The sequence below is a fragment of the Abramis brama genome (genome assembly GCF_963993115.1).
Source record: "Abramis brama genome assembly, chromosome: 4".
Classification (NCBI taxonomy): domain Eukaryota; kingdom Metazoa; phylum Chordata; class Actinopteri; order Cypriniformes; family Leuciscidae; genus Abramis; species Abramis brama.
This window is the reverse complement of record NC_139966.1, coordinates 53150743-53177906: the sequence shown is the minus strand read 5'-3', so window position 1 is coordinate 53177906 and position 27164 is coordinate 53150743. Positions and strand designations below refer to the sequence as shown.

The window sequence follows — 27164 nt, the reverse complement described above, 5'->3', positions numbered from 1 at the left end:
CTCACGCGAGGTGCGTCACACTGAAACGCAACGATATCCAGAAAATCCAGCCAGCTCGTCTCGAGTCAGTCAGTCAGCCTTCTGGAACGGCAGCTCCACTCCGACAAAAACACTCTTGAAGGACAACCGCCCGTCGCTTACATAAACAGGTGAGCAAAAATCTGACATCCACATGTAGTTGTTAGAATATATCCGAAGGTGTTCTGACTGTATGTCTGCGCTAATTAAGTTGTTTGTGTCAGTATTGCTAGCCGACTAGCTCTCGTTGCTACGTTGCCTGAAACGGTTCTTCTGTTGTTTTTAAGCTTTTTCTTAAGAGGAATTTGAATTTAAATTATTCAACAGACCGGAATATTATCATGGACGCGTCTTAAAGCTTACAAAGAGCGCGACGAACGCGAGGAGATTGAAGTACGTAGTCTAAATCCCGTGCATTAGTCACTTTCAGACTTGTTTGTGTCAGTCTTTGAGAGGTGAGTGTGACCACTAATGGGGCTTTTGTTTGGAGTTTTCATCTTTCTGTCTTGTATTATCCTCATTTTTGTATGCTCGTAGACAGTTCTGGTCGAGTTTCACGTTCTTACTAGAGAGATGACAATAGAAGATGTTTTTGTTTGGGTTGTAAACAAAACCGCTTTTATTTAAAGGGACCGTTCACCAAATTTTGATATTCTGTTACAACTCGTTCACAAGTTTTTGCAAAAATATGTAATCTCAATCGCTATATGTTTTTCCAACACAAAGAAAGCGAATTGTGAGTACTGCTGTCATCCTGCCAAAGATCTACGTTTGTGTTTTTACAGAAAGTTATATGAGTTTGGGACATGAGTGAGTAAATTATGACAGAATTGTACTTTTTGGTTTAGCTTACTTTTTTAAATAACTGGATAAAACTGGGAGAGGTCAAATTATGATGGACTTTAGTTGATACATTTTTGGTATAAAGTTACTGGTAGTGGAAAAAATAGTTAAAAATGATGGCAGATAATGTCTATGTTAAGCATCAAAGTGTGAAAGTGTTTTGACAGCTCACTGCTGATCTTATTGACTTGTCATCATCACCCCTGGCGTTTCTGACCTAGTTTTCTCCTGCCTCCCGTCCCATGAGTACATAAGGTTCTTCTTAATTTATTAAACATTTTTAGGAGGATAAGCTCCTTCAGTCCACTTCACTATTTCAGATCCTCTTAAATGTCATATTGCCATCCAGTCAGATGCTGGCTCGTATAGATAGTTATTAATTGGTTTGACCAATATAATTGTATGCACTCAACTGATATTTGTCATTTTCAACTTTAATTGGCTATATGATTATTGTTTTAATAATTCCGGGTTTGGTGAGTGTCTAAACACCAGTTACTTGTATTGTTTGAATAATTTCTAAAAAAAAATTAAATAACCGCATATTGTTTTCAAGTGATATAGCAATTGCTTTACAATTTGTCATAAAAGCAAATTAAGGAGAGTCTTGTTCACAAAACAACTTTCTCATAATAAGTTCTAAATGCATGTTTTTATTGTTGTAGTGAAATAATCATCGAGTTATTATTGTATCAAAAAACAGTAATAAAAACGAATCATGTACATACATTAATGGACGCTTAAACATAAAAAATGTTGTCTGTATTGTATTGGTCATAAAAAAATCATTTGATCTCTATAGTTGCAACCAGCACGTTGTTATTTTTAATAGATCTCCCTAACTATCTGTATTTTTTGTAGTAAGTTTGTCACACTTTTAATATGTGTTCCAGGACAGGTAGTCATCTTAAAATAAATTGGTTATCATGGGACTGAAGTCTTGCCCCAAGCCAGTTGTACTTTCACTGACAGCTCCGCTCCCAAAGCAGAGTTCATGCATGGGATGAATGCTAAAGATAGCATAGGGATCTCTACTACTACAAAGAGCATTTGCTTTTTTTTTGGTTGTTGGCAAGGGCACCCAAATAGTGTCACATCAGCTATAAATAGAGCCCGTGCTTGTCAAAGCTGCCTGCCATCAGTTAAGCATCTTAGACCAAACACTTGCCATTTCAAATTGACTTTGCCTGTCTGTGCATCAGGCAAGTGAAAAGCACTCTTTACTGTCGTCTCATTGCCAATCACTGCGTATTACATCCGTGCACCTAACTTAAGTTTTAAATATGGACAGATAGATATGAACAGAAAAGAGGTAGGGTTCACTGGATGAGATTACAGCTGCACGATTCTAAATAGACAACTTTGACAAAATGTTAATTGTGGCAGTCTATTTAAAATGTTTAGTTATTTTGAGTGAATTATTTAAAAAAAACATCTTTATGAATGAATGATTCAATGACTCGTAAATATTGAATTTGTTTGTTTCATTACTGGATGAACAGCGTTTTGAACAAATCTGTTGAATGAATGATTCAATGACAAATACATATTTTTTTTTTAACAGTCACTTGTTGCCACCTAGTGGCCTAACAGTGTAATTTATACAATCGTTTTTTTAAGCGACAAGTTGCCAAAAGTGTTTATATCCGAACTATAAACTTTTATCCCAGTACTTATTTGATATTTTGAATTTATGTAAGAGAAATAATAACGATACTATGTGGTTGAAAAGGCTGTTTCATACTTCTACATGACAACTGCTCTCTCTCGGTCAGCGCAAACGCAGATTTGAGTGTGATTTTTGACAAAGGTTTTAATAGGCACAGGTGAATCGTTTTCATTTAGGAATTAGATTGTGATGTTTTGAAACTAAAAAAGAACTCGCAGCTGTTTAGACAGATAATGATGTAGTTTGACATTCGCACATTTAAAATGTTTTGTAAAAATGTATATAGAACAAAACCAGTAGGGAAGCACCGTACACGATTTTTCATGGCAGATTCCGATTGACGATTTTTTACAAGCAAATGGACGGTTGTCTTTTTTTTTTTTATCTCTAAGGAAACTTTTTTTTTATTTGCTCAAACAGGTCAAATTGGCCTTAAACAATATCTGTAGCCATTTAAAATTAGAGGCGACCACTGCATCACGATCCAGGATCCAAACCGAACCGTCCGGTTCTGATTTATGGCTGTTTGATTGGTGCATGCCAAATACCAGACAGTGGTCTCATGTAGAGACTGACCTATTTATTATAATTTATTTTACCATTTAAAACTGTTTTTTGGTGGTGTTGCATGCTGTTTATTTTGCTATGCAATTTATTGCTATACACCAATAACATATTAACTAATAACCTATTAAGAGGAAAGTGTTCATGTAGGTCAGACCGATTATCAGTCTGTCTCTATTATAGTGTCAGCAGGAGTTGTGGGCCTCTGCAGTGTGGAAAGACACCTTATCAGAGAGGCTGATAGTGTGGCACTGATCGACAAAACAAACATCTTTTAAATGCCATGTAGTCGGTATGAGGCCATAAACTGTTTAAAACCAAAATCCGATGCGCTGTTCAGCACATCAGCATGTCATTCCTCACTTCCCATAATCTGAACAAGGTGGGATGACGTTGCCAAGACGACAGTCTCCTCTGGCTCATCCTGTTTGTGTAGATAATATACTGGAAAGCTGCTCAGTAATCCATGTCATTTTGCCTTAGTTTATTCATTGTGACACCAGCGTGAATTGGAGGTTTAGGCAAAGTTCTCAGTTTGACCTTGGTCACACTGGTTTGCACATGAGCTGGGCCTGTGTCAAAGCAGATGAAGCATTTGACAGTCTGGTATGACTGTGGCACATGGTGTGGTGTGAAGGACAGGTTAACCTCTTTCTGCATCATGACTTGTTGCTATTATTATTCAGTGTCAGATAGTGATGCACAGAAAATTCTCGGCTGAAACCAAAAATATTTTGGTCTGATATAGCATTGGAGGGGCAGAGGGCTGATGTGGATTTTATATGTTTTAACTCGGATGAATGTCTATAACATGTTCTTTCTCGTGTGTGTGTGTGTGTGTGTGTGCACGTGTGCGTGTGTGTGTTATTAAGCGCAATAAGCCACGGAAAAAGATCTCAATGCATTATTTGCACTGAGGACACCTGAGGCGCCAAACAGACAGCCGCCTAAAGGCCGCATGCGATCGTTCTCTTTAGTGGCGTATTGCGCTTGAGTGGTCTGATACGCACAGATTTATTTCAAAATATCTCTCTTGGCATGTATTCACGTAAACGCATTCAGTTTTGCATTCAGCTATATATATTTTCCTCTTCACCCTCTGACAGACGCTCAGTGCTGCGCTGGTGTTTAGCCCTGGTCTCATGACCAACAGACGGCACACCCCCTAAGCTCTCCGTTCTCTCTCTTACACTGTCACATGACACACACACACACACACACCCCCAACTGCTGGCTCCAACAAATGCTTTTGTTTGGGTTTCTCCGTTCTCTCACTTGTTTTGGTTTAGACATTTTTTTCCTTCGGTCTATAATCCTCAGGAAAATGATAATCAGATGTTGCAGCTGTGTATTTATTTATGTGTCTTGTAGCAACATGTTAGTTTTAGCTCCAGTGTGGTCTCTAGGTTTTGAATATGGCTGGAGGGTGTCACTGAACACAATGTACATTTCTGTTGTGTGGTATTAAAATTATAAAGATTTGTTTATGTTCTCTCACACACACACACACACACACACACACACATATATATATATATATATATATATATATATATATATATATGTGAGAGAACATAAACAAATCTTTATAATTTTAATACCACACAACAGAAATGTATATAAAATCTAAAAATAATAAATAAATGTTAAATTAAGTAATATTTAACATTTATAATTAAATTTAAGTAATATTCTCATTGAAGTGAGAAAACAAATAGCTGTTTGAGTGCAGTTCATTTTAAATTTAATACATTGATTAAATTTGGACCCAGATTTTTCAGGTTTTCAGATGAAAGCATGTTCTGTTAAAATGTTTAGGCCTAGATTATGAGAATCGATTGACTTTAGTGTGTGTGTGTGTGTGTGTGTGTGTGTGTGCTCCCCTTGAGGAAAACCACTTATAAAGTAAAAAAATTAAAAAATTTAGGTTGGGTTAGAGTCGAGACAGGAATATACAATTTGTACTGTTTAAAAATCATTATGTCTATGGAATGTCCCCATAAAACACAAAAACCCAATGTGTGAGATATTATAAATGTAATATGTACTCAGAGGCGGACAGAGTACACAGCTTCATTACTTGAGTAAAAGTACAGATACCCCTTGCTAAATTTTACTCAAGTACAAGTAAAAGTACTACAGTCAGATGTCTACTTAAGTAAAAGTACTGAAGTACTTGTTTTTAAAAGTACTTGAGTATCAAGAGTACAAGAGTACATTTTCTAAATATTGCATTACTACTGCCACAGTGCTTACATTGGTAAACACAGCAAACACTTGAAGCGAAAACTATCATTAACTTTAACAGAAAATTGAAATAGTCTGGTGAGGTGGGGCCACGGGTTGGCACATTCCCGGGATGGGACCTACTCTTATCTAAATTCGTCTCTGACCATGGAGTTGACTTTGGCGGAAAGCTGAAGGTGATTGCTGATAGGCTGTCCCAATCAGTGGCGCCTGCACAATCCAATCACGTTTGAGAGGGAAACAACAAATTGAGGGTTTCCGAGATTTTTCTTTTTTCCTTTTTTTTAAATTTTTTTTAGAAGTAGTAACGGGTAATCACGGTTATGGATAGAAATGTAGCGGAGTAAAGAGTACAATATTTGCCTCTCAAATGTACTTGAGTAAAGTCATGAGTACTCCCCAAAAATGATACTCGAGTAAAGTACAGATCCCTCAAAATTGTACTTAAGTACTGTACTCAAGTAAATGTACTCCATACTGTCCGGCTCTGTATGTACTATTATTAAACAAATGCAATTCTCAGAAGCTGGCGCTACACAGATTATGAGTCACATGCATGTTATCATCATACGTGATTCTCACGGTTGGCAAAGCTCTGTGGTGTTCCTGAGGTTCATCTACTGCCAAAACATTAAAGCTATTCTATGCTACAATTCCATGAATCACCACTTCTGCTTTGAATTTCTGTGTGCGCGCGACCTTCTGTAAACTGAGAGGTGGATCCAGTAGGCTATAGCATTTCACGAGTCAAGCGTAATGCAATCATTTCTCTGTCCAATTTAGTTAGTCATAAGTAGCACATGTGATGGTGTAGTGTGCGACATGTCTGGCAGCCAAGTGCTTGTGTATCTGTAGGTTTCTGTCTTAGTCTCTCACTCCTTCCAATGTAATAGTGACTCATTTCCTTCATGCTCACACTTGAACAATGGCTGATGTCACAAAGTACATCAAGTGGACATGGATATTGAGACCTGCGACACATAACTTACTATTGTAGTCCTGCAAGCTCTGTTTACTATTCTTCTTTTTGCATCTTACTATAGACCAGGCATGCCGCACAAGCCCTGAAAAGTGAAGCCAAAGCGGCTCGATCGCCCCCCCGGTGACTGGTCCTAGTAAACCCCGCCTCCCCGTGTTATTCAACGGGACGTGAGACCAACTAAACAATTAAATTACACTTCAAATATCTTTTTTCCAAAGGTGGTTTCTGTCATTTGCTGTCGATTTTATCACGCCGATGTAAGTTCTAGTGTCTGTTTTTAATAAGTTTGTTTTTAATTAGTTACGTGATGCTATAAAAACGGTGGTGTAACGTCATGATTGACAGCTGTGATTGACAGGTTCTCTGACCGAAGTAGTCACTGAAGCACCAACGGACTTTTTTTCAGGATCTTTGGAGAACTGAGGACTCGGAGATTGTATTTACTTTATTTGAACAAGCCTCTTGTCGTACTGTAATCAACAGACATCAAAATTGGAGCAGAACGGAGCAGACATAGGCCACTTTAAAAAAAGTGCAGGGAGAGTGCATTCTGTGAGTGAGGGCGGGGCCTTGATTTCGCGGCTTTACTTCCTGCTCACTACTGCGCAGGTCTGGTCCTGAGATCGCTACTGCGCAGACTCAAGTCCCAAGATGTCAGCGCCATATCGGGACACTGGCGGCTTCAGTTCTCACCAATGGAAGAGAGCGAAGGGGCGTCGTCCATCTTTTTTTACAGTCCATGCTATAGACCTTTGTAGCCTGTCCCTTTTCAGTTCTGCACTTGTTGTGTTATGTTTGTATATTCACAGCAAGAAGTTAAGATCTTACGGATTTATGAACTAACCGCTTGTTTTAAACTCTTTCCGTTCTACTGATGTTACTGATCTAAGTATTAATGGCAAGGAAAGACCCTTATACTGTGAGCGGCACATATGAGGTGTTTCTGGGTTTTTCTCACTCATTTCTGCTCCGAGGTCTTGATTGTGAGGTTTAGAATCCAGTATTTCTGTCATTCTTTTGTCTTTTATGAATTTAATAAAGAACTCGGTCTCGTATTCTGTCCAAACACACCGCGCCTTCTGAGTCAGGTGACTGTAAATGCGCAAAAACTTTCCATTTCAGTTTTGCGAAATATTCCTTTTTCGAATTGCCTGAAAAACCACCTCATGCGAGCGTAAAAACTTTTTTGCGATAAATGGGAGTTTTTGCAAAATTGACTTGTTTCCATTGGGTGTATTTTCAATTCGCAATTTCAATTTGCGCATTTTAAAGGGTAATGGAAACGCGGCTAGTGAGGATGGGCACATGCCTTTTAGGTTCTGTAGAATCTACACTGGATCTAAGATTTCTAGAAAGCGAGATGTAGTTTAAGGTCTGGTGTCATGAATCAGTGACACTTCTCTGGTGCGTTTTGACAGTTCTTGCCGGTCCAAAGCACAGTGTGAAGACTGCCTCCCTTCGAGAAAGAAACTTGTCTTTGCAGATATGGAATTGCTGACATTCTCGAACTGTGACAATTTAGAGCTGAAAAGTCAGATGTTGGTCAGATGTTGGTCAGCTGTTTGAATGGCAAACGAAAATCAATTTCAAATGTCATTTCCTTTTTCCCTGCTTCCCTGTATTCTCTGGTAAGCACTTTTGCTGACTGGTGTTTCAATTGATTTATTTCTTTCTCTGGTTTGTTTCTGCGGGAAAAGTCTTAGCTACACAATGGAAATTGACTACCTGCCTCTTTGGAAGTGTGTTTTGCTCATGAATATTGTCACCGATTTCTGTGTAAACTTTGTTCCTAGGAATAATTGGATTTTTGTGCAACACAGTCAACAAATCTGCTTTTTTATATCCAGACTTAAGGACTGACTGGCTGCAATATAATTTTGCAAGTGATGAAATTATTTCAGAATTGTTCAGACTGTCTGAATACAAATTTCAAAATCACTTTAATCTCATTTCAAACCCCTTGTATGCAGGTTTAAACATCAGCTATCATGTTTTTGACATTTCGACTACAAAAAACAAATTCAGATAACATGATACATTGATTCTGTTCACTTTCGAGTCTCAACAGCTGTAGGATTGCATGCGAATATGACACTCATGTGGGAGTTAAATGAGACCAGAGCCGTTGAACAGGCATTTATTAAGTGAACATTATGAATGAGCTGATAATTAACCGATAATGACTTGTCGGCTCCTCCCCACCCTATGGATAGATGGTTGTATGGAGACATTCAACCTATTTGTATCAGTTTTCTCCTCAGGCACAAAAGTGCGCAGTAGTCCATGGGAGCAAGAGGGGTCAGTTTCACACTCCTACTGTCACACGATACCGAAGCAGTTGATGTGACACCAGAGAGTGCTGAACTTGAGAAGAAAAGGGCATCTTCATGTTTTTACCAAACTGGACACGGACCACCGTGCAATTAGAGTTTCTAGCTGAATCTGATTTCATGGCTTGTGAGCAGACTGCTGTTGTCACACTTTTCATTTACAAAAGGAGTGAAACTCTAAGCAGACGGATGCTGTCAGTTTCACAGCTGTGACTGTGAAGCCTCTTCTGTGAGCTTGGCCGACTGTTCAAGGCTTGCAGCTGAGATCAACTCAAATTAAACGCACTTCAAACTGGCAGAGAGAGTTTGAAGGAGAGGGCTGATTTTTGGTCAAATACTGTAGATGTGGCGTAATAACCAAGCTAATCTCTATTTCCTCAGAATGTGGATGCAGATTGCTTAGAGATCATGACTGGCCTTGTTAAAACATTCCCTTTATCATACAATGCTTAAGCTTTGGGATCTGAATTAGCTTTCTGGCATGGCTTCAGATATGTAGTGATACTGAACCTCAGGTGACCGGTTTAAACTCAAGTGCGCTTGCGTGGCGCGAGTACCCTGGCAGGACCGCAGGGGTTGCAACATCTGATTGTGGTAGTCGGATGAAAGTATTGCATTTTTAGCTTGGATTAAGGTTTTATCGGTTCTTGCAGAGACGTTTTTGAGTGACAAACCCCATTATGTACTAATAGGCAGAATCGTTGAGTTCAAAATGTGTCGTGAAACAGGATTTATGAATTTTTTGTAGTGTTATTGAGATCTATCTTTATCTAGAGTAAGCCCATCAAGAGGTTGGTTTATGTAATTAACCAGATGCATAACTTTAGTTCAAATAGTGAGCTCTTTGTGCCAATTACACAAGCATGATGATAAACATGGGCTTATGTACACTATGGTTTAAAAGTTTGTGGTCCGTGAGATAAAAAAAGAAAACTCTCTTTGAGAGTCCCTGAACTTTTGAATGGTAGTGTAAAAATCCCCCAAGCATTTCACTTAGATATTTAATGTTATTTCTTATGTCTTCACCAGGTCCAGCAGTGAGTCTCGTGTTCTGCTGTGAATCCACGGAGGACAGTTTTGGAGTCAAGCGTCCTCTCGGTCCAGTGTGGTCCAGTGGTATTGAAAGAGCAGAAGCAACAGGAAGCAAGCTGGACAGGGGGGAGGTGAGGGAGGACAAGGGCGCCGCCTTTGTCTTGAGACACAGAGTCTGCACCAGCAGCGATACCGACCCCACCCACACATCGACCTCCGATGACCAGGACACCATGAGTCCTAGTACAGATCACAGATCAGACGACCCCGCACAGAACAGGGTGAGTGCAGCACACAGAGGCCACTGCTATATATTAATGATAAACTGATGTATCAGCTTTTATTAGACTTAGACTTGGCCAAGCACCCTGCTCCTAGATATTGGCATTGATATAAAAACGATGACTACAACTAAATGACTACCATCCTGTTTGCATTGGTAGTATAACAAAACAAAAAGCTAGTGCATTACTGTGATTTCTATGTCAATTAAGGGGTGTTGTTAGGCACAATGCAAAGTGGAGTGCATAAAACTCCCTTAGCCTTGGTAAAATCATGAACACACAGATTTTAGTGTTTTCCAGGAGTATGATCAAAAACACTAATGTTCAATCATTTATATATTAAAAGTAATAAGCAATTCCGATGACAAGTAATGCAGTTCATTAGCCTAACTAATCATTTTAATGGTTTAAATAATTTTAATGGTAGCAATGTGGCATATTAAGAATTAATTGAAAGTGCAGTCACAGGTGTTTGTATGTAGGCTGTTTCAGTTTCATAAAGGTTTATAAACTGTGGACTGCACTCATCTACGTCAAAGGATATGAAACCTGCATTTCTGCCACATTAAAGTGCATGTGTTTAGAAGTATGGGATCACAAGTAGCTTATACTGGTTGCTTAAATTATTCTCAATCAATACGATAAGTGCACTCACTTGAGAACTCAATGGACTGTTAATAAAAGCTAATGAACTATTAATGAATGCTTTACAATGACTGCACACAGTCTAATTTGCATCTATAGTCCATTATGGCCCCAGAGACCAGCAGATTCATTATTTGAGGTGTAGTGTATAGGAGAATGGCATAGGGATCATGTACCTGTGTGTCATTTGTTTCTGTGAGCTATGATTACTTGTCACAGTCCAATATAGACAGAGTCTGTTACTCTCACAGGAGTGTGTACGGGTTTAGAAGATTGTCGAGAGAAATGTGCTTGGGGAGAAAAAGACGGTTACATTAAACTGTGCACGATGTTCATTTATTTTGATGTTGCTTGTTTATATTACTTGCTCGGTTTTGAATAATTCTTATCCACATCTACAGCTGCATCTTATCAGCTACATTACACTGATACGCAGATAGCTGTAACAGTGTTTGCAGGTTTAGAGAGGACTCTTTTTGTATTTGCATGCCGGAGCTGTCACCCTCTGTTATTTGCATGCATTCAACAGAAACTTGCACAATGGTTGTGTATTGTGCAATCTGACTCTGACAACATTTGTGTCCGTCATTGTGAGCCATGTGGTGGTTGGCTACCAGGCTGTGGTGTGGTCAGACAGGGCAGGTGTAAAACTATCCCATCCACAGAAGGGAGCAGACGCCCCACTGGCTTTTTGGGTTAAGGTTGATCCATGACAACAAGGCCAAGCTGATGAAATTTTAAACAGGCCTCAGGACACAGTAATAGACACTCTTCTGTTTATTTTGCATCATGTTTCTGGTAGACGAGGTTACATTTTTGTGTCTGCATAGTGCAAACACTATTTAGGACTCCCCTTTTTGTGCAACTAAGAGAAATCGTTGTTCAATTTAATGAGGGTTTGATTGAACTAAACATCGACCTATACACAGGAGAGACTGTGGCGTGTGAGCATACCTGGAAAATGAGAATCAGCTATCCCCTGAGTGTGCCATAATTGTCCACGTTCACACACCGTAAATAATTATTATGCCAAGTTGTAAATAAAACTTATTATTGGAGTATGTTTTTACAAGAAAATACTATTTTAGATTTTCTAGTTGCAGTTTTTTCTTTGTAATTGTTTGTGCAATTTACAATCAATTTCTGAGTGAACATTATTTCTACGCTAATTTTTATATGTTCATAACCAGGTGTAGATTTTACACCTTTGTGCATAAAGTTATCATGTTTTTTTTTCTTAGTTGTTCACACAGAATGCATTCTTAAGCTCCATCTGGACAATTAAAAAAAATATATTGGTTAATGTAAAAATGCGCTCGAGGAACGTATTTGGCCTTACTGGACCAATCAGATGAATCTTCGGGTGGGATAAGTATTTAAAAATGGGATTTTAAGAAAAATGTGTCTTAAATATCTTACTTTTCACCAGGAAAATAGCTGAAGAAGCTGGCATGGTGTTAAAAACTCACGTGTGTGGCCCATTACTACCCTAAAGAAATATTTGATGTTCCTTATATGGTTTACATTTTGACTTACTGCTGAAAAACATTGGTTTATCACTGAATGCAGTGGACCATACATTGAGCCTGTCTTTTCTGCTTAGCAAAGCATACACTGAAGCTCACTACACTAGTACAATTACACCTGTTAACTTTGTTATAGGTCAAAGAACAACTGCCAAACACACCTGCTTTCATGCAAGGCCGAAATATGCTAGGATAGATGATTTAAGTTTCATGTAAAGCTACAGTGCATTATGTTAGTTGCATTGAAAATACTGTTCTTAATGAAAAGGGGGTTGATGCCGTCTGTTTGCGTTATGCTCTTTGGTTCTATCGGCTCCACAAGGTAAATTTTTAACCAGGAACTACTTAATTCTGTTGATTTGGAAAACTGTTTTCTATTAATGGAAGTAGGATAAAGTTGAACATCTATCACTGTAATCACTCGTTTGTGATTATGTCATATGTGTCCTCATGACATAGTTTGCATTCCTCCATCTGGTGAACTATAAACAATTAACTCTTCAGATGACTGACCCTGATAACTAGTCTCCCCATGTAGTCAGAACTTCCCCTGGTGCTTTCCAGGTTGTGGTATTTCTGTGGTACCGCTTGTTCTTCTCTCTAATCAGAGACACGCAATTCATTTCACCATCAACGTGTAGCCTTATTGCAGTTTGTCATTTCTGAGGAAACCAATGTGGAGGAGTGCATTAGTAAAAATGATCTCAATTAAAGCCTTAATGTCTGGAAGCCATGGGTTTGGAAATTTGTAGACATTCCCAAACTATTGAGTTCCTAAATACAAATATTTGTATTTGTTAAGGATGTTTTGGTAGCCAAAGTAACCAGTGCTATTGTAATTAGTTTGATCCTTCCCGTTTCTGGGACTCAGGAAGGGAGATGTTTTTTGGATAAAGAGCTTCATTAATTCCAGCTTCCTGTCCCTAAGGATTTGGGAAGGTTGAAAATCTGTTTTTGAGTTCTGTCTCTGTGCATACGAAACGAAAGTTTGAGTCAGCGTCACATGCAACACTGGTGCTGGGGTTAGTCTGTATAAAGGTCAGTTCCCGATTGAGCAAGAAAATGTGTTTTCACTGTGCCAAACATGTGATGTATACTGTGGAAGGTAGAGGGCTGAAGACGAAGGAGGATTAAGAAGAATGGATGGCCAGGGGTCTGCCGACTCTGTGGTCTTGAACAGGTTGCTATAAGGGTTCGATGAGAGCAGGGTGACCGAACAGCACATACAGTAGGATTCTTAGTAAGCGAAGACGGGCGGATGAATTACTCCCGTAGTGTGTTCGTAGTGGTGCTGGTCACAGTGACTTGAGGGCATAGATGGCACAAAATTAGTGTGAATGCACACAGACTATGTGAATTGTAAGCTTTGTGAGTATCAAGGCAGTGTATATCAGGTCAATCTTACTGTGACAAAGGCTATCTATGTCTAGCATGTAAGAAGGTATTAGAGGAAAATATGTCCTGAAGAAAATTAAAACATTTAAAAACAAGCCAATGTTGCATTTAAACACAATGTTGTTGTTCTAGGTCATTCCAGTATTTTTGTGCCAGAGATCATTATTATCAGTCGCAGATAGTGCTGGCTAAACCTGCTTGGCTGGATTGCATTCTGCTTTCAGTGAACCAAGGACAAATTGTTGTTTTGCTGGACAAATCTGTGTAGGTTTGGGGCAATGTGATTCTGTACAGAGAGGGAAATGAACTAAACATGTGGCTGTGGACTTTAGGAACTTCTCAAGACGCTTGTACAATCACAAGTCCTGGGGTGCACATGCTTATCAATAGATTTTGCTTAACGTTCAGTTCTGTTGATCCATGACTGACCTTCAAACCCTTGATATGTTGTCAATGCTGAGATATGGGACAAATGTCTATCAGATGGAGGACTTTCCTTTTAAAAATTACACTAATGTTCAAAACTTTGGGTTTAATAAGAACTATAAAATAAGGATTGATTCAAGTGACAGTAGGAACATTTTTAATGTTACAAAATATTCAAGTAAATGCTGTTCTTTTGAACTTTTACATTTTATATACATATATTCAAATACAATTTAAAGGGTTACTTTAAGTTGTAAAAAAAATTCCACAAAATAACTTTTTCTACAGTATTGTTTGATCAAATAAATTCTGCCTTGGTGAGCATAAGAGACTTCCATCTAAAACATTAACTTTTTTTTTTTTTGTATGTGTTCATGTGCTTAGCATCTGACCATTGCTTAGCTTATCGAATGTACTGTGTACAGTATGTATACTTTTGCGGGAAAGCGAGGGGAAATTAAATAACTCACCCATGTAATAAATGTTCTGGTTCAGAGAAGCGTAGATGTTGTTGCTGAACTATTGTAGCCTCTGAACTGTACTAAATGAGACTCGTGGCCCTCCCACTGAGAATAGGCAATTCCAGAGGACGGCAACAGGATGTTCCTGGAATTGAAATGTACAGGATCATATCCCTACCAAACCTGTGCTACTGTGGCAGACTTTTGCTGCTGTTGTCGTCGAACACGTGCCTCTGTCTCAAAATATCTCATGAGGTCTTTCAAAGTCACCTTTGAGTGCTGTGCATATGTGCTACATTATTTTTATATTCCCCGTGATGAGGTGCCAGCATGCTTGGCATAAATATTTTGACTCCTCACACAGCAATAGCCTGTCTATTGATGTTTGAACGGCATTTACCATCATGACTGCTTACACTGTTGACTTAATGAGGTCATTTAATGATGGAACATGCCTTTACATGAACCTTCACACTGTGTCCACACCAGGCCCGACGTGATAAAGCACCAACCATGAGTTTTTGTACTAAGCATCAGACCCACGAGACTTTTTGATAGGCAATTGGTTTCTGTTTTAGTCATGTTGATAACATCAAATGTCTATATGGTTTTTGGCAGCAATTTTGCATTCAATGTTGACAGAATAATTAATAGATGTTGTAAACATATGTTGCAACTGGTTTAACACAGTGTTTTAATGAATCTATAATGTAAGAGGTTTGATGTAAAAAAAAAAGAAAATCAATAGATTTCAGCAAAGCAGTTGTGTCAGCTGTTTTGTTTGTGTTTTTGAGGGCCGTTTGAGCTTGGCTTAGCCCTCTTCTGTAGCTCACACGTGATCTGGCTCTAATTCGACTTCCAGACATGAGCTGGAATAGAATATGACCTGCCATCTTCTCGCTAATCTCACACGAGACCCAGAGCTGACAGAGAGACCGGCTGGCCTTACCTTATCAGTCTGACTTTCAGACAGAAAAATCTTGCATTCATTCCTGTTCTGTATTTTGAAGTTTGTTTAATGTTTTGTTTAATAATTTACTGATGAAGTTTAACATTTTGTCGTCTTAAGGCGAGACACTACAGGTGAATAGGGTAAAATTTTAAAATAATAGATATCACTATGAAACTTCCTGAGTTGATTAGCCTACTTACACAAGTATATATATAAAAAAAATATATTACAAGTTTTAGAAATTTGTGTTTAATTATGCAAATTAGGCATCTCATTAAATATGCACAATTTTGCATATATTTTCGGTAGATAGATCTGAACATGATTAAGCCAGGTGCAAAATTTGTTTACACACAAGATGAAAAAAAAAAATTCAGAGGGATTTCAGGATATATTCTTTCATTATAGGAAATCAAAATATACTGTCCATAGCCTTAAAAAATAGATTTTCGCCATATTTTTGTGATTAAAATGTCACATAAATCAGGCCAGGAATGATTTATTAACAAATCCCTCTGAAAATATCTGAAAGTGTATAGCTGGAGAGTTTGGTGTACACAGGTGCTACATAGGCTGAGGTGTTTGTACTGGAGAATGACAAAAAACTCATTTTGATAAAACAGCAGTTAAAGATTTAAATAGCTCTAAATGAGATTTCATCGTTAGCTTTAAATCCCCCTTTGGACATTCACGATTGGTTACTGATGGAAAGGAAATGCCCATATTTGGGTTACATAGCGTTGTGCAGGAGACTCAGAGCTTTACAAGGATACTGGTCATGACAGACTTCAGTAAACAGACGGAGCTCAGCGTGTCGCGCTGGAATGCTAACTTCTTGGTAAATTCGGGAGAAACTTACTGCCGCAAGTAAACAAAATGTAATAAAATAAACATCTTAATGTATATTTTCAACGTTTTCTTTATAGCAGCTTGAAAGAACACATATTGAAGGAGTAAACTAGCCCAAAATCTCATAACTTACCACTGCATTAAAAATCTATGTTTTTGCCTGCCATGTCTCGCCTTAAGAGTGAGTCGTTTAATGACAACGCATGACTTTTCTTAATTCTTTGAAATGAAGGCATATGAAGTATTACGTACACCTACACTACCATGCAAAAGTTTGGGGTCAGTAGTGTGTGTGTAATGTACAGTAATGTGTGTCAGTATATTAAAAGCACTCCAGAACAGACTTCCCCTAACAGAAATGAAAGACTTTGCCTTTAGATTAACTTTATATTTTCTTTGACGCCATGCACCTTGCCACCTTCTTCGCACGCCGTCTTCATCCAATACGTTGGAAATTCGTCACATCCGGGGGGGGGTTTTAATCGCGAAATTAAACCCTTTACATTAGTTTAACAATTGATAATTAAGTATAGTGGAAAATGATACAGGTCAAGTTAATTAAACGCAATACAATAGTGGTTTGGTGGTAAAAGAATGTGTGTTACTTTAAAAAAAAAAGGGTTTTGTGGCACTGTTCTTTTTACCCAAATATTTTTTGTTAGTGTGTGTATATATATATATATAAAAATTGATCTTACTGACCACAAGCTTTGGAACGGTAGCATACCATGCCATATTTAATCATAAGCATGATTGCATTAATATATGCAGAGGTTAACAAATCATAACATATTTTATAAATATAGACGTCTCAAATCTAGCAATAACAGCTTGTGTAATTCTAAGGGTCAGAGAGACCTGGAAAATGGTGATGTGAAGCTAAATTACAATTGTTTTGGTCCTAAAAACCTTGACTAACATTTATTTATGGACACTTTTAGTTTGCTCAATGAGCTTCTCTGTTTGCTTGCATTCAGCAACTGTTCTGCAAGTGTAGTCTCAGATGCATCATGACCATACGTGCTGCTTTATTTTCACCATATGTGGTCTTTTGTTTCTGATCAGTGAAGGAAAAACATCTCCTAAACAAAGCTTTTAAGATGTTGGCCGTGTTCTTAGGTAGCAGGTGGCGGGGGTATTACAGCTGAGTCATGCTAAACCCAGCAAATCAGACAGACTGCATGTCATTTAAGCTTGGGTGAACATACTGAAGAGTTTAAGTGGACTAGAGTACAATGTTGCATTGAAGTAGCCTATTTTATTTAGATGTTTGTTTGTTTTTTTGTTTTTTGTTTTATGTTTCCCCATCCGGCTCCATAATAAACCTACATGGTTGTTTTATGAGGTGTTGAGCCAGTTCTTTTTCTGTATTTACTCTCCCCCTTCCCTTTACACAGACCTATGCAAGTTGTCCCAGCTGTGTCCCCAGCTAACAAGCAAACTGCCCCCCTCTTTCTCTGGCAGGAAAGTGATTATGCTACTTGATGATGATCTCTAGAGAGGGTCATTACATCCAACCAGTCAGTGCACCCAGTGAGCACAACACTGCAAATCTCAATTACTCAAGGATTAAGGCTGGGTGGGATGACAAATCTTATATTACAGTACGAGTCATTTTAGATCACCGCAACAATATCTCAATATAGATATTTTTTTTGGAAATTCAGTAGAAAAATCATTTTAAATATTAAATAACCATACAGTAAGAAATTGTATCTGATGTGGAGTCTTGCAATTTCCTTCCTTCTGGAAGATTCAGTTGGAAAGAGTGAGAAACTGGTCGTATGACTCTGTTCACGCATGCCTTTCTGAGGTGTGCACATCGTGTTTTGCAGGCTTATTTGGTTTTGTTTTGTTTTTCTTCTGGGTGTGTTTGAGTATTCCTTTTAGTGACCTAAGATGAAAACCATGGCTGAGGAGTTCATTTTATTTCACGCCCTGCCCCCCCGAACATACTCAAACTGGAGAATCAACTACAGCATGTATTTACAACAGCAGCTCACAAAGACGTTTAGATTGTCGAGGAGTCCGCTCACACGCTTTCTTTAGCAGTGTATACAAGACTCGTTGGTTTCTTTATAGGCTTTTTAAGCCCGGTGAGAGCTCTATTTTTGGCCCTTTTTAGGCATAAAGTACCCTAAAAGGAACGCTTGATGTCTTTACCTCACATTCACAGGAAGCAAGAGTGGTATTGAGCTATGAATAGCACCCTTGAATATTTTCTGATTTAAAGCATTAAGGTGGAAAAACTGTGGCAGACATCACGTTTAATATGCACACGTACTCTTGTAACGAGAGCAAACCGAACACTGTCACACTTGCAGAACACTGTCATGCTGGCAGGCATCAGAAGTAGGTTATTCATGCATTATAGATCCAGTTCTGGTTCTGGTTGGCTCCTCTTGTTGACAAGAAAGAAGCACAGTTAGCTGGGCGACCTTATAACCGTGACCTCTCTGCTCGCAGGTTTACTTGTCCATGGAAGTGTCCTAGATTTCCTAGATGTTAGACAGATAGTTTGTCACATGAAAATATATTTAGGACTCTTAAAGTCTGCTTTACTGTATTGCACAGTGACATTTGAGCCTTAGATGTGGCTCAGGTTTCTCCTTTATAGACTTGGCAGTGGATTTTTTTTTTTTTTTTTTTACTGAACATAAACTTAATTTTTCATGGGTAAATTAAATGAAAGGGAATATTTTATTATAATCATAATTTAATTCTGTCAATTTTTTAAAAATGAATAAAACAATGTTATTATAATTCATAACATTATTATTATTGTATTAAAGGTTAATATCAAAAATAAAATAAAAATATAGAATTAAAATATTTATTAAAATATAAAATTCAAATATTAATAATATAAAATATATTTTTTAATGTTTTGTTACTGTTCAGAATTGTTTAAATTGGTGTTTTATTATTCATAATTTACATTCGATCGAATTCAATCATGTCATCAATTCAAAATTTCATTTTTTTTATTTATTTTTTTTACTTTGAAGGCTTGTGCTGTATTGCTGAGATGCCTTGTTTGATGCAAAAATGCAATTTGTCTCTCTGCTAATCTGGTGATGTTGAATAGCTAAACTCAAGGTTGAATAAGTTTAGAAACCATTGAAGTGTGTCTATTTATGGACCTGCCTTAAAGCACTGCTGGGCTAAAGCAAAAAGTGGGTGCAAGAATGCAAAGCTTCTGTTTCTAATTGTATTGACTGACTACACCTAATTATATGGTGAAAAATGTGGTTCAGATGCGTTCACTGTTGAATCTTGTCTTCTGTCATCTGTGTGCATTTACACGGTGTCAAAATGGCGCTGAACACACTGCAGCAGGACCTCTGCTGGCTGTCCACTGGAAGTGACGCTGACGTTCCTGCGTAGGGCCTTCAAGGTCATATGTGTCCGTGCCTCTGCTCCAGTCAGACCCTATTCTGTTGAGGACACCCTCCAGCTGTGTGTGTTTCAGTATCAGCTGAAGGAAAGGGGATGGGGCTATTCACAAAGCTGCAAGGGAATTAGTACCACCACGCTAATGCCACGTCAGAGCTGATTACAGAGATGCTGATTGTCCCACTGCCCAAGTCTGATCTGCTTAAGAGAGGCTTGTTAACCTGTGCTACTGAACAACACCTTACACTTTCACCCTCTGCAACCCTTTCTCCTTCTATCTAATCTGTTTGTTCAGCAGTTTGGGACGCATCCTTTTGCCGCAGATTTGCTACAAGGCAAAGCCAACTTTCTACATATCTGTGTGTGTGTGTGTGTGTATCTGAGCAGTGGCAGTACCTGAGAGAATGTGTTCACCCTGATATTGTTAATAGTTTGTGTTAGTGATGTTTGCACATGCACCCTAGTGTGTTCAACATTGTATGTTTGATAGATGAGCATATATATGCCTCTTGGGCCTTATATATGCACTGATTGTTGGTATAAGCACATGCTGTGCACAGAAAGATAAATTGGAGTGAGTCAGCAGGGCTTTGCTTCTAACACACAATGTGCTGAGAACATGCCATAAGCAAGGTCGTACCAATCAATGCAGTATTAATTAAATTGAGTATGTCCGTGTGCGTTAGAGAGAATGCTTAAATGACCTTTTATTTTGGCCCTGAGTGTGATGTCTGGGTTAACTGGGTGTTTGGGTCAGGATAGTTTTTGAAAATCTCTTTAATATTTTAGTGCAATATTTATATTAAGATGCATCTTCACCAAGAGGATTATATGCTCAAATTTAGCCTAAATTAATTCTCAGCATTATTATTGACCTTTGCTTTATATGAAATAGAGAAACAAAATAAACTGAGTCTGAAACCTGACTTATTTGCTTTTGTGTTTTCAGTGCCTCGTTGCGAGGAGGGTGGTACATGAAAAGGAGGAAACGACAGAAAGAGAGGAAGATGAGGAAGAGGAGAAGAGCTCTGACGAAGGCCTTCTGCTACAGGCACATCACGCCATGGAGAGGATGGAGGAGTTCGTGCACAAGGTCAGAATCTCTTACGGTCATCTCTCACACACCAACACGCATGCATATTAATATTGCAGCTGAGACCCTGCTCACACTCCATGTGCATTATCATTGAGTTTATATGTCGAGGGTCATATGGTGGGATTAAACGGATGACATCAACGCACCTGACACGAGCTGAGTGCTCACAGCTGCTTCTGCACGAACATGCCAGTCCACCAATACGGAAAACATCCCTGCCAAACCATACGCCCATCTCCTGGCACCAGCAGCCTCTCATCTCTATCTTGCATTCAGAGTCTGCCATATGCAAAGGAACAGGAACTGAAAGCCGTCCTTTGTAGCGTGTGCTGCAATACTGTGCCCTATAAACCAGCGCAGGTTTAGTTTGCTTTTCGAGCCCCTTCTGCTTTAATGGCTCTTTCCTTCCTCTTTCCCTCTGGGGTAAAAGCCTAAGCTCTCTGTGTTGAAGAGCAAAAACAGTGCAAGATCCAATCAGTGCCATTCACTATCAGCACTCAGGTACAGAGTCTTGAAAGGAACACTTCTAGAAAGGCAGACTTTGAGAACACATCTTGACAGATGACTGAAAGGCTCGTCATGGTGTGTCAATCAAACAACCTGACCTAGATTCATTTGTTTTGTTTTATTTATTTAAAAGTGTCTTGATATACACTGAAAACTAAGACCACTTCAGAATGTAGACATAGGCCTCTGCCCTCTGCTGTAGTCACTGCATGTGTTCACTTATAGGTGTAATCCTGTGGCCATGCAGGCCTGTGACTGGTATGATTGCACTGGAGTGGTTTTCGTCAGTCTTGACTGGCAGAGCGATACTTAGAAACTAATGCTGCCTCTCAGCAGTCTCACCACAGCTGGTAAAGAGAAGCTATGCAACCTAGTTTTATGAAAACCACACAAGAGAAAAAAAAATCCAGATGTGGTTCAGCATTTAAAAAAAATATTCACTTCAGTTCATGAGGACTTAAATATAACAGCTTTTCTATTCCTCTTTTGGACAGTTAGAGTTAACTAACTTTGTTCAACCTAACAGTACTTGGTATTTGAGGGAGCAATAGACTTATAATCAAATGTCTTTTAAACTGTATGTTTTATTAAGGTAGCAATCTATAAATCGTCGCTCCACCATGACAGTAATTGACTTGCGCCGTTATGCTGAGAGTGCAGTTTATACTTATGCATGCAATAATACACAAGCTTGTGCACTAGCATACTTCTGTAGAGTATTTCTGGCTCTCAGTGTGTAATTTTTGCTTGCCCCTTAACTCATAATTACTGTGATGCTTATCTCTTGCTCTTGTCCTCTCTCACATACACGCATAGACCGTATAATTACTTTCTGAAGTTAAATGAGAGGGCTTTTCTCTTGCCAACCAGTAATGCTGACCTGAGCTAAGCGTAATGACATGTCAAAGAGTGGCCTGATATATCTTCTTTTTTTCTTTTTCTTTTTCAAAACTGCAGGGTTGCTTTTGAGAGCTTACAGTGATGCTTTTAATTTTGTGTCTTAGATGTGGGAGGGCAGATGGCGTGTTATTCCTCATGACGTCCTCCCTGATTGGCTGAAGGATAATGACTACCTGTTGCATGGGCATCGGCCACCCATGCCCTCCTTCAGAGCCTGCTTCAAGAGCATCTTCAGAATCCACACGGAAACGGGCAACATTTGGACACATCTTCTGGGTATACACACAACATATAATTGATTTACTTACTACTGTATATGTTATATACATACAGTAGTCAACATTTGAAGTGGATCAAAAAAAAAGTTAATCAAAGTTGTCCTAAGACAAGAACGTGCTTTGTTCAAAATTCATGTATAACTTTGACGAAAGGTTTTGATCCACTTCAAATGTTGACTAGTGTATATGGATACAATTACATTTAAATTAAATGGAAATGCATCAGCACTATAAGCACTCCCTTTCAGCATAGTCTGACTCTGTGCTGCCACCTAGAGAAATGTGAGCATATTTCACACAGCATGGGAAATGTAGATGACAGTCATTCTAAACATAATAGACTCTTGGCCTAGATAATGGTATTGATCATGAGGTGATATGGTAATGTGCAGATATTGATCTTCTACACCTTTGGACTAGTGGTATGACTGAACCATAATAGACAAGGGAGATGTTTGATGTTGGTCTACTAGTAACCGTTTAGCTTTCTGATGTACTTTGAGTTCAGATCGATTTTACTCTTTGTACTTTAATGCATTTGATTTATAGAATTGACCTGTAGCGGGGAGGGGCCTCTGTATAACTTTACAAATTATAAAATTAGATGTCAACACATTTATCTGCACATACATTACACTAACCAGTATTTCTCTTGTGTCTTCAGGCTGCCTGTTCTTTCTCTGTCTGGGCATCGTGTACATGTTCAGACCCAATATGTCGTTCGTGGCACCATTCCAAGAGAAGATCGTCATCGGCATGTTCTTCCTGGGGGCCATTCTCTGCCTCTCCTTCTCCTGGCTCTTTCACACAGTCTACTGCCACTCAGAGGGGGTGTCCCGTGTCTTCTCAAAGTAAGCACACGTAACACTTAATGATAAGATTCTGTACTTTATTATTAGTTGATGCACTATGATCATTTTTATATCATTTATTAATCTCAGCTGATGTTAATTTGTAGATAGTTCATTTTTAGTCCATAATGCACCACTAATGTTAGATGAACCTTAACCAAGAATATTTCTGTAAATGTATTCAGTTGTTAGTTCATGAAGGTTAATAATGGAAGTTCAGTATGTTTTTCATATGAATGAATCTCTCAGCCTCCTCTTTCTTGTTCACTCCTATCACAGGCTAGACTATTCGGGCATCGCGTTCCTGATCATGGGCAGTTTTGTACCGTGGCTGTATTACTCCTTCTACTGCTCCCCTCAGCCCTGTTTCATATACCTGATAGTGGTGTGTATCCTCGGGGTCGCTGCCATCACAGTCTCACAGTGTGATTTCTTCGCCACGCCGCAGTACCGCGGAGTCAGGGCCGGTAAGACGCTGTCTCACTCTGTTGTTTAAGAAAAAAGCAGACTGATCGGTCATTGTGGGTTTAGCTGCTGTATGTTTTAGATCAGAGTAGGCTACAATTTACTTCAAATCATGGTGCAACACACCATGACCTCTAGGAGCAGTGTAACAGGAATGTCCCAGGCAGAAACATCTAGCTTTCTGCCATTTGCCAGTGATGGGTGAATGGAGAAATTATTGGCCATAAAATAATATTTGCATTATTTTTATTGTTTTTCTGCCAAGTTCTGCTTGCACTTGGTGCTTAATGAGTGTTATTTTGGAGGTCACCTTTATTTGTCATCGTCCAGTTCAGTTCTCATACACCAGCGTCAGTATAGTCATATCAATAATATTGTTGAATATTAAGTGTCCCCAACTAAGCAAGCCAGAGGAAACAGTGGCAAGGAACCCAAACTCCATCAGGTGACAGAATGGAGAAAAAAAAGGCTCAGTCGGGGGGGCTAGTTCTCTTCTGGCCAATAAACGAATTCTGTGTCATTATGATTCAGGCTGCATCACAGGTCAGAAATCAGATCGGTAGCATTCAAATATTCATCCAGTTCCTTTTGCTTGAAGATAGATTCATCACGCTGGTATGGAGCCAAAGCTGGCCATAGGGTCTATTTGGAGGACCTGTCTGGTTCTCGCGGTCTTTGCTGAGGATCTGTGCCGACGGCTGTCGTGTACACACGGTCTCTGCTGACATTCAGGGCTGCGTTTTGGTCGTGTCTAGGTGCAGGTCCACCATCTGATCTGGATATGGACCGGATCCGGCTGACTACGGTAACCTCGGGATAAGGATGAGACAGACAGATTAATATTAGCGTAGCTGCTATTCTTCTTACGATGTAACAAGTACATCAGGTGTTATGGGAAGTGTTCCCGGTTCTGGTTAACCTAATTTATGCAGCCTAACAATCATTTAACTGATTTGAATAATAGAAATTGGTCATGTTCTATGTGTATGCCAGGTTAAAGAGATGTGTTTTTAGTCTAGATTTAAACTGACAGAGTGTGTCTGCCTCCCCAACAAGGCTAGGAAGACTATTTCTTCCTAGCCTTTCGAGTTTAGGTGATAGATTGGAAAAGGATCTATTGCCTGCAGTAGATTTTGATATTCTAGGTAGTAACTGGCCTAAATTTTGAGATCACAATAGACGTAAAGGACTTTAAAGCATTAAGAGCTCTCTCAAGTACTGAGGAGCTAAACCATAGTGTTTTGTAAGTAATTAGCAAGATTTTAAAATGTATGTGATGTTTAATAGGCAGCCAATGCAGTGTTGACAGAACCGGGCAAATATGGTCATACTTCCTGGTTCTAGTAAGAACTTTAGCTGCTGCGTTTTTGGACCAGCTGGAGTTTGTTTGAGCGTGCAGGGCAACCACCCAGTAGAGCATTACGATAATCTAGCCTTGAGGTCATGAACGCATGAACTGATTTTTCTGCATTTGTCATTGAGAGCTTATGTCGTAATTTAGATATATTTTTAAGATGGAAAATTCAGTTCTACAGATGCTAGAAATGTGGCTTTCGAATGAAAGATTGGTATCGACGACAGAGCAGCCATCAAGTGCTAGACGGTATTCTAGGTTATTACGTGCAGAGGTTTTTGGTCCACTAATTAGAATCTGTTTTTTTCTCAAATTAAGTGTTAAGAAATTACTAGTCATCACTTTTTTTTTCTTTTTTTTTTATCAACTATGTATTCTGTTAATTTGGTGAATTGGTATGTTTCGTCAGCGCAAAGAAATATAATCTAATTCAACAAATTGTAATTACTTCCAGTAATATTGCATTGCTAGAAGTGTCTAGTAATGCAATATAAATAGTTAAATTAATACCTGCTCTGGCTTGTGTGTCTCAGGTGTGTTTGTGGGTCTGGGTCTCAGTGGAGTCGTTCCCACGCTGCACTTTATGATCACAGAGGGCTTCCTGAGGGCCACCACCATGGGTCAGATGGGCTGGCTGTTCCTCATGGCCGTCCTGTACATCACCGGAGCCTGCCTGTACGCTGCGCGCATACCCGAGAGATTCTTCCCCGGCAAGTGTGACATCTGGGTGAGTGTGAATGTCCTTGAAAGTCATACACACAGTTCATAATCCAAACTGAATGCCTTCTATTTAAGATCTAACCTGTACCTTATCATCATTTTGTCTACTGCAGTTCCACTCCCATCAGCTGTTCCATATCCTGGTGGTGGCAGGAGCGTTTGTGCACTTCCACGGTGTGTCCAACCTGCAGGAGTTTCGCTACACTGCTGGCGGAGGCTGTGCGGAAGAGGGTGGGGTGTGAGCCTTGTCCTGCGGTGCTTGAAACGCACCACTAGAGGGAGAGAGCGTTCCTCTAACCTTTGCCGCCAATAACAGCTCTGTTCCTCCTGCCCATGAGGGGTAAACCAAGAGGACAGCACTGAATGACGAAGTTACCCACCTTTATTATTATTTTTCTCTTTCCGTTTTTGTTTGTTCTCTATTTTGCCCCTTAAATAAAAAGAGTCATGGGATAAGGTGGACAGGTTGAGGATGGTGATTCATATGATCATACATTTAGGAAGAGGAGACTTTTTGGCTTGGTCTATTGCTGTTTTTTCTTTGTACAAGAAAAAGCGTTGAACAGACAAAACGTTAAAAAAAAAACGTAAAAAAAAAAAAGTGTGAACGTTTCTTGGGGTGGGCCGTTAGCCATTTTAAACTTTTTCATGTAAATAAGATTTCTAAAATTTGGGTTATATAGATTTGTACGAAAATAAAGTTATAAAATGTTTTTAAAAAAATACATCATTATATCATATTGTTTAACAGAGGGAAAAGAGAGAACGTGTTATTCCAGGGAAAGAGACCAGATCAGTAAAAAGCCACTGTTTAAGTCAGGCAGAAGCAGCCTTCCAATGCCTCAGTGTGCTGTTATCCCAAGCACGGCTGGTAAAAGCTATAAAAAACGCACCTGTAGGACAGTAGAGCGCCTTGCACCCGATGGAGCCGCCAGGATTCAGCGCTCACGTACTCCACAGGCCTTCATACCTCTGTCAGTGCTGTTTCCTTCAACACACAGAAGGCCGCTTTCCCAAACTCCATAGTTTCCATCTTCAGTTACTCTCTCTCTTTCTCTCTCTGTTCTTGTTTGTTCTCATTTTATTCATCTTTGTGGATGTTGATTCAACCTGGTTTGGAAAAAAAAATAATAGATGAGAGACTTGCTGTTTGCGAAGTACACAAAATCATACTCGAGCAGTGCAAGGATGCGTTTGTTGTGTAACGTTCTGTTTCATCCTCTGTATATGATATAATTTATTAAAGAGTTTTCATGGAAACATTACGAGCTGTAATATTCCACATTAAACAAGAGCAATGTTTGTTTTCTCAGAGATTTTTACATTGATATTTATTTTAATTTTAAAATAAATTAAAAAAAATTAAAACACTCA

The 27164-nt window shown here is 39.0% G+C and overlaps 1 protein-coding gene and 2 long non-coding RNA genes across 3 annotated transcripts; 1 reads left to right on the top strand and 2 right to left on the bottom strand.

Annotated features, from left to right (window-relative positions):
* On the top strand, positions 1-27164 carry adipor2 (adiponectin receptor 2). The gene is made up of 8 exons (XM_084112005.1): positions 1-149; positions 9683-9966; positions 20569-20712; positions 22227-22398; positions 23065-23251; positions 23531-23718; positions 25604-25797; positions 25904-27164. Exons 2-8 carry the CDS (start codon positions 9919-9921, stop codon positions 26030-26032), a joined length of 1062 nt encoding a protein of 353 aa, XP_083968131.1. The 5' UTR covers positions 1-149; positions 9683-9918; the 3' UTR covers positions 26033-27164.
* LOC311081469 lies at positions 23065-24308 on the bottom strand. Its single transcript, XR_014605888.1, has 2 exons — positions 23628-24308; positions 23065-23242 (listed from the first exon to the last, which is right to left on the bottom strand). It is a non-coding gene; the product is annotated as an uncharacterized lncRNA (long non-coding RNA).
* On the bottom strand, positions 24359-26018 carry LOC311081470. Its single transcript, XR_014605889.1, has 3 exons — positions 25879-26018; positions 25581-25793; positions 24359-24526 (listed from the first exon to the last, which is right to left on the bottom strand). It is a non-coding gene; the product is annotated as an uncharacterized lncRNA (long non-coding RNA).